Here is a 12,183-nt window from a genome sequence, read left to right as displayed (position 1 = left end):
TAATATATACCCAAAAAAACAAAATAAAATAATGCAGTTTATGCATATATACTGTATATTCAACTTAGACAGTATCAATATTTCTTTTACTGGAAAATAAGACAAAATTACTCATTTGACTCCTTAAGCTGAACTATTTGATGAGTTACACAGCCTATTTTAATAGTTTGAGGATTTAAAAGGGGTCTTTCTCTTCCCTCAATCTCTTTCTCTGTCTCTTCTAAGTAAGGGATGAATGTGGTGTGAGTATCACTTGACCCCGCTGACCTGCAGGTGACCCCAGAGGCACACAGGGTTTGCAGGAGGCCTGTGCTCTGATGGCTCAGAGACTCTCTCCTTTCACAGTGTGAATGAGGAGAATGGGCCTCCCTCTCACAGGCCATTCAACATTGTGGAGGGCTGCTGAATTAAGAATGCACAGTGAATAATGAACTCTATTAACCCTAACAGTCCCAAATATACACACCTGAGATAGTGTCCATACTCACAAATACTGTATTTGTATTTGCTATGTTTCTTTTAGACTGCAATGCTTATTATAGAGTTGTTAGCTTAGCAACATGCTAATGCTAAATTCTACTGAAATCAACAGTCGAGTCTCTGGTGCACCTTAAAAAATGCATAAAAATGACATGCAGTTGTCTTTTTTTCATTTTAGTAGGCCTATTTATATTATAAACAGGACAATTATGTGTGTTTTTAAAAGGTTAATAGAGCACTGCAATCATGATATAATTAGATAGATAGATAGATAGATAGACAGACAGACAGACAGACAGACAGACAGACAGACAGATAAAGCTCTAAACCAACAAAAGTTTATGACTCCTATATGTTTTGTTCATGTTTTGTTTGGAAGGTGATTAGATGAAAACAACATATGCATATTCATTCTAGAGGGCATTTCATTGGGCAAAATGGGATATGCCCCTGAGTGCAAGTTATCTTATAAAAGCTATTTTTGTCAGGAGTACACAAGCTTAATGATGGTTATTGATATCCACAATTTTTGTCATGGGCTCTTTAAATTTGGACTTTTGTGGTCTAACGGGGTGCTATTTCATCAACACAGATGAATTTGCCTATGTAAAGAGTTTTAAAACTCTTTTATGAGGTTCATTTTAAATTAGAATGCAGCTGCCTATGTAGGCAGTACATGGTAAGGCAGCTCAATAATTTTTAGGATAGGCTTATGTACATAACGGATGACTACAACACACACAAACTTCCATTATCCAATCAGCACTGCAGTCTTGCATCTGTATGTTAATGACTTGTCAGCTCTGACCCAGTGCCGATGAGAACAGAGAACGTTAATGCAGTGCACTTGTCTAGTTAATCTCACACAGGCCTTGGCTGTTTGTTCTCAAACAGAGCAGATCTGAAATCTCACTCCACCCCATGCTTTTGTGTGCAGATCTACCTATTAGCACAGGTTTACACTGCCTGACCCCTGACGACATGAATTATATTCCCATCCGCCTGGCAAAGAGAAAAAGGACCAAATCGATGGTCCTGTAGGCCTTGTCTATCGGCACGGCTCTCGAAGCTGCTTCGTTGACTCAGATTTCTCATTAATCTTCTATATCCAACTGCCTAAATTACTGCTTTTATGGACACATTTACCATTCACACACTCATTTGGTTTCAGTAGCCTGAGGCTTCTTGTACTCTGGTTCTTCACCACCCACACAGGCTGTTTATTTACTGCTGGGCTTGTTAGTAGCCATTAAACTCATCTAAAATAAAAGTCAACATTGTCAAAGCAGTAATCCGGTTTATGTGATGGCTTGCCTCGTAAATAGATAATATTAATTGACTAATGCAATTACGTCATAGGCAGGGTGGCAGCATACATACGCAGCGCTGAGAGTGATTGATTATTTTATGGCATTCTGAGCAGCTATATTCTTGTTGGGATTTCATAAAGCACTGCTATATCTGGATATAACAATGCTGGGATGACAAGTGGGCTAACCGGAGATGGGGAAATGCAAGCTGTCTGATGGCTAACGATAAAAAAACAAAAACAAAACAACAAATAGGCACCGACGTTGAGAGTATTGAACTTAAGCGCTAGATTAAAAGAATCCACACGCGACGCTGTCGCTGGCTGTCGAATTTCCTCCTTCCTCCTTAACATAAGAGGAGGTCAAACAATATGAAGGTTATCGGCGGCCGTATCAAAATAAATTACGCTCGGGAGTGTCTCTCGCTGTCGCACAGCGTCTTAATGATGCAAAGTTAACACACACTAAATAACAGTGCCTCCTAGCATTGACAGCTTCAGAAATAATTGACCAATATGTTGCAGGCTGAGATACAGTGGGCTGAGAATCCAATCGTGCAGCTGACAGAATGCATTGAGCATGCCACTAAATTCTGCATTATACACAAAGAACTGGCAGGTCAGGGAGCTGACTCCTGTGAGCCATTATGTGATGCCATCAATGAGGCTAAATTACCTGCCTCTCCACAATATGCTCCAGTTAACTAATTTCCTGACAGCTCACTGTCTCACAAGAAAAGCACCAAATTCGCTAGCTGTCAGGTGCATGATGGACTATTCCTCTTTTTCATTCGCTTCCTCTTTTTGAAATGGCACTCCTCACAGCAGCCCCTTCAGCAAGAATACGTGGAGATTCAGTGCAAATGCACAAGCAATGAAGTAAACCAGATTATAAACAAAGCCCAGAACGCGTATTAGCTGCTATTAGACGATATTAGACACGGGCGAACGATGCCGAACGGAAAATGAGAAAGTGCAAATTACTGGTAATTTTGCCAATATTTGAAAAATTTACATACGAGGTGCGCTATAAATCACGCGATCATTGCGTTTCGGCCCACAGATTCGTCGCTGTCGTTCGCGTTCCCTCCCGACTGGAAAACAAAAAGCCTACAAAAGCTTCGCCTCCACAATGAGGCCACGGAAACAGAATCCTCAGGTAGACAAAGTCAACTTTTCCCTGCCAGAACACGCGCACAATGGTGGCGGCGCTGTCGAAGCCTTCCTTAAAGCGAGCCCGTATTACCAAACAATGCTGCTCAACAAAAAGAGACACCCACCGAGGAGTAGAACATTGTCTGCTTAAAGTTCACAATGCATGCCAGCGTTTGTCTGCTTCGCCTTTTCTTCTCGTGCCTTTCTTCTGTGCACTCTGTGTGTATGTTCCTTTACAGAGGTGGGCTATCATTATCTCAGGAATGACAGTAGGTGGAAACGCTATCTTTCATTACACAGAGCATAAATAGTGTAATCTATCAGCTCTGTCAATCAGGATGATTGATTACGGCCTGTCAGAGAGGAGAGTGACATATTAGAAAAGTTTTGTTAACAATGCCTATTGCGAGTGGGGCCTGCCACAGAGGCAAGTGATTAATGTGTTGTCAGGCTGTAATCCCACACCGCTGGCTAATGAGGCAAGAATTTATCATCTTTACAGACTGGCAGATGTCAGAAGGAAAGGAATCCAAAGTGCTGGAAACAATATACTGTTTCTTACCGGGCCTGACGTGTCTGACAAGCTTTAAAAACCTCAAAGAGGCCTTGTGTAAGCAAAAACTTGAATAGGGCAACTTTCCTTTTGGCATCCTTCTCGAATTCTGCAAGTCAACAAGTATTGCTCTGAGCGAAGAGTTCCCATAACTTCAGCCCCTTTTGTCAGGCAAGTCAAAGTGCTGCTACAAAGAGCTTTTCAATTACTCCTCCATACACGACGTGTGAAATTTACACACCTAGTTCTTGTTCGCGCTTCTGATTCTCTTAAAAACTCCAAACATGCAGTATATATACACACACACATGTAAAAACCTTCTCAACTCATTAAAGTAAATAAGAGAAGGGGAGGTGTAATGCGATCATGGCTAGTTGTTTTTAGTAGCGGCAGGCTTAGAAAAGAGCTGAGTGGGAATCGGTCACGGAGGCTTGTTTGGGTTCGACCGGCCCCTGTAATAAGAGTTCCTGCTGCCTCTTTGGTTCCAGCTCTCCTGCAGGTCTGAGATTCAGGGCCCCAACAGGGAGCCACTGACATAGGGTGAGAAAAGCTCCGAGCCCCCTGGGACAGAAAAACACTCAATCTCTGTCACGGCCACTTTCACTGCCGCCAAGCACCGCATACAATTAGTGCTGCTCTTTAACATGCAGTGCACTGCTATATGTGAATATGAAGATGTTTAAGAAAAGGTTTGTGGAAAGAAAAAGCGGTAACACTTTAGATTAGGGAACACTATTCACTATTAACAAGTTACTTACTAACATGCAAATTACTAGCATACTGCCTGTTTATTAGTACTTAATGCATATATGCCTTATTCTGCATGACCATATTCTAGATCCCTAACCTAATGCCTAAACATAACTACTACATAAAATACCTTAAAATAATACCTTACTTGAAGGGAAACATTTGAATTTCAGAATTTACTGTATTTTGCTTTAATGAGCACTTGAGTGTTGAAGTTTGTTGAAAACCCAATGATAATGTTATTTGGTATGATTTCATAATCATAAAATTTTAAAATCATTTTGTAATAACTTGTTTAGGATTATATATTGTGTGTTTGTTTGTGTGTGTGTATACATATATACACATGCACACACACACACATACATATATATATATATATATATATATATACACACACACACACACACACACACATACATACATATATATATATATATATATATATATATAAGGGCTGGTACGCGATTACAATTTTTAATCTAATTAATTACATGATGTGGCAATTAATTAATCTAATTAATCGCAAATTAATCGCACATCAAATTTGGCTGAGAAATTACTCCCAAAAGATAATTTAAAGTCTTTGTTGTGCAAAGCATCAAACAGACATTACAAAAAGTAGCTTCAGCAAGAAATATTTTGTTTCTATTTCTATTACATTTTAGAGTAAATGATGACACAATTGTCATTTTTGGGTGGGTCCACTACACCTTTAATAATTTATTTTATTAATTTTATTATTATTACTTTGGAAATATTAAATTATTTCTTTAATGAAATGATACTCTAAATAATAAACTAAAACTGCCAGTAGGTGGTGGTAAATGTCTTAATTATTAAGTAATCGAGTCATTTATTCATTCATTTGATTCGTTCAAATGACTGATTAATTCAGGAGTGAAGTAAATGGTTCTTTATGAATGGTTAATTGAATCATTAGACTTGTTCGACTTGAAGCGGATCATCACCATCAAATCGATCGGTTATACATACAGGGTGCGATTTGTGAAAAAAATGGGATGCTTTTGATGGTTCTCTTTATGAATGGTCCATTGAATCATTAGGCTTGTTCGACTTGAAGTGGATCATCACCATCAGACCGGTCGGTGTGTGACATCAAAGTACCGCAAGAGCTATAGAGAGCAGAAGATTCTGCATGCTTTTGAATCGCTCTCGCGGTATTCATACTTTCTTTCATACGATTGGTCTGTGCAGCGCCGCTTCAAATCCAACGCGCCTAATGATTCACCCAATTCGTTCAAAATGTGCATTAAAGGGTTAGTTCACCCAAAAATGAAAATTAGCCCATGAAGTACTCACCCTCAACGCATCCTAGGAGAATATGACTTTCTTCTTTCAGACGAATCCAATCCGAGTTATATTAACAATTGTCTTTGACCTTCCAAGCTGTTTAATGGCAGTCAGCGGGTGTTGCAGTGCTTCAGTCCAAAAGAAGTGAAATAAAGTGCATCCATTCATAATAAAAAGTGTCTCACATGGCTCCGGGGGATGAACAAAGGCCTCCTGTAGCGAATCGATGCGTTTTTTTTTAAAGAAAAATATCCATATTCAAAACGTAATAATCAATTTAATCTAGCTTGCGCTCACTGTAGTACACGGAAGCAGTTCCGGGCGGATGGCATATGAGGTCGGCGTTGCGCACGATTTGCACAACTGTTTTGCATTTATTCAAAGTTACATACATTCTCCAGAGGTATAACATTTTACCAAGGGGCCTTTAGGGCAAATCAACTGAGAGATAAAGTGCTATCGGTATCTACTCACCCTAATGAAACACAAATTGAGTGTTACAATTGCAACATTAGCGGCACTGGCTTATTTGCATGTGTTTATAAATCACAATGACACAATTAGTATTACATGATATAATCAGACGCAGGATTATTTTAAATATGCCTAATGATCTGGCTCTATCTTCAAACTCTAACACTGGCGCAGTCCTGAGCGGAAACACGCACGCATGCTGAGGTCTTTCAGAATAAGCCATCTGTGTTTAATTAGCCTGGCAACATCTTACAATCATCAGAGGAAAACTGAAAAGTTAAACTGTAATTAAACTATGAGTGCTGGCGCTGTGGGACATGCTTGTCTGTGTCTCTGTAATTGCAAAAACATCATTGAATAAGTGTTGGGACTTAAAAAAAACTGCTCATTTAGTAGCGCTAGCAGAACCACTCTGTCCACTTCCACACTAACAGCAGAAGAACGGAGGGCATCCATCAACTAGAGAAATCCCAGCTAGTCATCTTTAGTTCATTAATACTCTCACTTGACCAGGCCTTGACTAAACAGAAAAAAGTTTAACATTGCTACTTATTCAGGCCAGAACTGCCCACTTAGATGGAAAGAAACTGTCTGATTGACACAAAGTGACCAACCACAGTTTGCTTTGTTTTAATGTGCCATTTGGGGCTGGTTTACCTGAAATAGATTATACTACAATAACAGACTGGCATGTAAAAAATAAATAAATGCTAGCAAGATAAATAAGTACTGTCAAGTTTTGTGTGATATACAGTACATTAGATGAGATGAGACTAATTATGACTAAGCAGTATCTGGTTTATGCAAATTAAAATCCATTAAAGGATAATGTCTATGGTTATTTCTGTAACAGAATACTCTGTTTAAGGATTTTGTGTATTGATGTCAATGACACAGCACAGTTTCGCTCTGTTATGGTTTTGTTTAACGCAAGGAACAAAACCTTCACAACATCTAAGCTTGATACTGTCATTTTTACAACTACATTTAGTCATATCTTATAGCAGTTAAGCAAACGCAAGGGACAGATGGGCCGTTCTCCCTCAATTTCCATTAAGCAATGCAAATGGGAAACATCATTGTGGCTGTTCAAACAAAACTCCTCAAAAACATCTGCTTGTTTTCAGGCCAAAATATGCAATATATCATTCGTGTAATAAGAGTGACGTGACGTTGAGGTCATCCGCCCCTATCTCTCGGCTTTGTACGGGGCCATAAATCAATCGTGCAGCTATTACTAACAATTAACTGTGCTTTAAAGCTTTACAGTCTGTTTATGATGTGCAATGTCATGTGATTTATGTGGACACAATGAGTCACTGGCTCTAATTGCGGCTGTTTTTTGCGGACTGTGCCCTCACGGCGACCTCCCAAAAATTCCAGCTGCCAGAGCACTTTCAGCGGCCGGTCCCTCTGCGGTCCAAACACTTCACTGCCGGACACCACGGGCCAGAAGGAAAAATGCGTACCAGCCTTTGTGCCTCAGGAAAAGATGAGGGGAAATCCAAACCGTGTTTTCTGACACATGGGGGAGACAGTGTTCTCATAGCTATGCTCTTCCCACACATGAAGCGCAGCGATCATAAAAATGGTGATGGACAGAGACTGTGACTTTGATCAATACTGCAGTGACTTGATGCCATGTTTATGTTAATGATCCTCTTTTTACTCTTCTACTTGCAGAGGAGTTTGGGTTAATAATAATAAAAATAATAATAAATAAAATGACTAATGATATTACTACTACTACTACTATTATAATATTTAATTAATAATACTACTACTACTATTACTAATACATATATTAAAAAATTTAAATTATTAATCAAAACAAAATTACTAATGGTATTATTTCTACTACTATTATTATAAAATATAATAATAATAATAATAAGTACAAATAATTAAATTATTAATTAAAACTAAATTACTAATGGTATTACTACTGTTACTACTACTATTGGGTAGGATTAAGGGATCTAAATTATGGTCATGCAGAATATTAATATATGCTTTATAAGTACTAATAAACAGACAATATGCTAGCAATATGCATGCTAGTTAATAGTGAGAATTGGTATAAAAAAAATAAAAAATACATAAGACAAAAGTGTAATTAAACATACTATGTATTGTAGTCATGTGTATGCGTGTCCTAGGATCAGAAAATTCCAGATTTATTGGATCTGTACACATACCAACAACAAAACAAACATGCACACACAGGCTGCAAACCTGCTTAAATGCACAAAGAAACAGCTGCAAGTTCGTGCACAGTTGTGGCTGGTTTAATTTAACACAGTGTTGATGACAATGTATGCAGTAAATCTGTCTGTTATCTTTGTGGATCAGCTAAACTGAATCACCCATCACAAGTTAGTTTCAGAGTCACGAAAAAGTTAAGGTTGTCTGTAGAAAATGGCAGTAACGACTGTTTCCAAGCAATCTGTTTGGCCAAATTGCACTTCCCATTGCAACGATATTTTTATAAGTGTCTTCGAGGAAAGATTTATCCATAAACATTGGCGCTCAGTTCTACAGCCTGCTGTTTATTATGTTTAAATGCTTCAGGGAAGTCATAATTCTCACATAGAGAGATGAATATGGCACCACACCGCAAGAGGGATGATACAGAGAGAAAAAGAGAAGCATTCTGTGTCCATCTCGCTTTCTACAGAGCATACAAACCAAAAAATACAATAATCACATGCTTTCAGGCAGCTTTACTGAGGTGGTCTGTCTTAGTTTGGCTCTTTTATTTCACTGTCTTGATATGAACTCTGACGAGAGGCAGATTAATATGAAAAATGCAGAGAGGAGATCGACCTCATAACTTTCCTGGATCTGCCAACATTACGGAGAGCCGAGTTTGTGTGACTAGAACTGATGGGACTCAGCACTGACTCGAACTCCTCCAGTTGGGCCGTCTGTTTTTCATTATCCAGGAGAAGGATGTGGGAGAATTTGTGTATCGTGGTGAGAAAATCAAGTCAAATGCTTCATCCAAGCATAATCTAGCTGACATTTCAGAGCCATTATATCCTCACATGGCTACCAAACGTTACACTGAGAAGCAGCTACTTCATGTTTTCATTTAAAAAAGTGTCCTTCAGTTGCTTAATATTTATTATTTTTGCTGAGCATTGTACAACAGAGCTTCTAAAATAGGTGACCAAAGGTGTCAGTTTTTGTAGACATGGCTAGTTAAAGTGAATGATTTAACAATGTTATGACGGGTTTGCTGTACTTCAAGGAGCCAAAATTTAACCACAACTTTTTTTTTTGGTCATCGGTGTGGCTTCACACCATCACATTCCATGACCTCTGAGTCCTCTGAAAAAATTATCACATTTCCCAAAAGTACAGCTTAAGGCTTTTCACTTTCCTTCTCTTAACCGTGGCTTTGAGAAAGGAGATAGAAAAAACATCCTAAATACCCTTTCTGGATTTCCTTGTTTACTGCAGGTAGTTGTTTATCCCTCTCTCCTTTTTCTATCTCTCTCTCTAAGCTGGTCAGATCACTCCATTTCACCACTCTAGAAATCCAATAAAACACAGGCCCAATTACGCTGTCCTCATAACTACAGCTCGCAAAACGACCTCCCTCCCTTCCAGCACACATCAGCCATGCAGAGACACCAGACAACAACAGCGAGACAGCTCATTTTCAACCACTTACATTAATATATAGTTGTAGGACCACCAGTGCATGGTGGGAGGAAAAAAAATCAATGCAGAAGAGAAAGAGATTTGCAACAGGCTGTAATAAATGTCACCTTGGGCTAAATTGCAAAGACGCTAAACATTTCAACACATTCAGCAAGTGCAACGTCACTTTGGGAGACAATAAAGTGAAAACTCTTTGAATGTGATAAGAGCAATTTCTGTCCTGCTATTTACACTTTGGGTATAATTTGAGACTCTTGGATCAGGTGAAAAAGGTTCAATGTTATGCTATTCAAATTCCTTGGACTTTTATAAAAAACCTTGCGATGTATCAGTGTACCTAATATCACAGCAAGAAGGCAGCTTAAAATGTGGCATTTAAATATAAAAATTCAAGTATTAATTTAATTAATAAATAAATAAATAAATAATATACAACATACATTTTTTCTTTATTTTAGAATTTTTTTTTAATTTTATTTAATTTTTTTCTTGTCACTTGAAACTAAAAAAAAAAACATTATAATATATAATATATAAATCCTTACATTTTTGTTCAAGAGATGAGACAACTTGCACTAAAAAAAAGCTACACAGTCTGTTAAGATTACACTGAAATGATCAGAGACTTTCCTATAAATAAAAAATATATATATTTTTTTTATTATTATTATTTATTTATTTATGGTATTTAGGAATAATACTGACTGTCTTTTTTTATTCCCATGACTGGGCAAGGTTATAGGTGTGTAACCCGACTAAGGATTTTCATAGTCAAATCGGAACTTTTGAATCTTGCCGATAGTCGACTGATAGTCGAATCATATGTTTGGGGGCGGGGCAAAATACATTACCAAGGGTCAAGTAGTCAGACATTCGATAGTCACAATTACTGACATTAACACACAGGGAAAATGTGTAATGGATGCCTTGCAGATACAAACGGGGTAAATAATGTTTTATGTTTTGATTAATAGATAGTTAACTTTAAACGTCAGCGAAACCCTAAGAATTCACAACACTTTTATAATTAGTTATTAATGTTCTGCATTTCTCTTTTGAGCTGTGCACGCTGAAGATGACCAGTAGAATGAAGCATAGCAGGTGTTTAATCAATGGGATTTAACTCATTTAACTTACGATTCGTTATTCATACAACATAACGTTAATATTACGACTTATAGGCTATCTGCACAAAATGCCTCGAGTGCACAAGAACTGTGCGGCTCTGAATGAACTCTTTTTGTGGACGCGTTCTTCACGCAACAACGTGCAACAACACGGCAACTAAAATTCACAGTATAGTGTTCTCATTATAATGTTATAAATATGACAGTCCCAGTCATAGTTATTAATGTTCTGCATTGTTGTTTGTCCTGCACGCGCTGCGCGCTGAAGAGATAATCACCGTAGTAATACAATGAAGCGCTTTACTGCAGCGTAACTCAACTAAATGCATCTTATACGAGATAAATGATATATGCACGATATACAAACCAGATTCCAAAAAAGTTGGGACACTGTACAAATTGTGAATAAAAACAGAATGCAATGATGTGGAAGTTTCAAATTTCAATATTTTATTCAGAATACAACATAGATGACATATCAAATGTTTAAACTGAGAAAATGTATCATTTTAAGGGAAAAATGGACACGACATCAACAGTATGTGAGGGGCGTAACATTTCCATCTCACGCTTGAGGTATTCAGCCGATATATTCGAACGCATTGGATAGCTGGCCAATCACAGCACACCTCGCTTTTTCAGACCGATGAGCTTTGTAAAAATCGACGCGTTTCAAAAAGGCGGGGCATAGAGGAGAAACAATAATGTACAGTATGTGGAAAATAATGTGTTTTTTTTACTTTAAACCGCATAAACACATTTCATTACACCAAATACACAAAATAATGTTCTTTTTAGCAGCATCATATGACCCCTTTAAATCCATAGGGGTGGTTAGATTTATTCACGCACGTTAAAATATTTATTTAAAGCTTCTTTCTTTTCAGAATCTTATTTACAGCATTATCATAATAGGCTGTATATTAACTTATTGGGAGAAAACCGGTAGTTCTATGTCAAATCAGACATTTGAGCACCCCTTTATAGCCAAAATGGCATGATCATAACACCTCAGTGAATATTCGACTGTGAGATTGGTAGTCGAATCAGGCTCCTCCTATCGAAGCATTGAATCTTCGACTATTCGGGGTCACCCCTAGCAGGTTACATTCCTGATCAGCCAAGGGGTTAAATGTAAATTGCTGTTTAGGCAACTTGATTTCAATCAAGCTCTTTCATAGGACAACAGTGTGTGTGTTATAAAGAAAAAGAAACAAAGCACATTGACAATCATATTAGATTTAATTTTACAGGTAAAAAAAATAAAAATAAATTAAAAGAAGCCTGAGCTTGCAGTAATTGTTTCATAAATCTGTGCTGAGCATTATGTCGTTTTACACTATATAACAGTA

At 37.7% G+C, this 12,183-nt stretch overlaps 1 protein-coding gene across 1 annotated transcript in view; it reads right to left on the bottom strand.

Annotated features, from left to right (window-relative positions):
- Nucleotides 1-243: 243 nt before the first annotated feature.
- Nucleotides 244-12,183, bottom strand: part of LOC107690203 (leucine-rich repeat-containing protein C10orf11 homolog) — a 106,613-nt gene continuing 94,673 nt past the window's right edge. Inside the window, exon 5 of the mRNA XM_016488457.1 lies at nt 244-402. Coding sequence (XP_016343943.1) covers nt 373-402 — 30 coding nt within the window. The 3' untranslated portion in view covers nt 244-372. The remainder of the gene's footprint in view (nt 403-12,183) is intronic.

The sequence above is a fragment of the Sinocyclocheilus anshuiensis genome, unplaced genomic scaffold, assembly GCF_001515605.1.
Source record: "Sinocyclocheilus anshuiensis isolate Anshui unplaced genomic scaffold, SAMN03320099.WGS_v1.1 scaffold1581, whole genome shotgun sequence".
Classification (NCBI taxonomy): Eukaryota; Metazoa; Chordata; class Actinopteri; order Cypriniformes; family Cyprinidae; genus Sinocyclocheilus; species Sinocyclocheilus anshuiensis.
The sequence above is the reverse complement of the archived record's forward strand: the minus strand, read 5'-3'. Positions and strand labels throughout refer to the sequence as shown.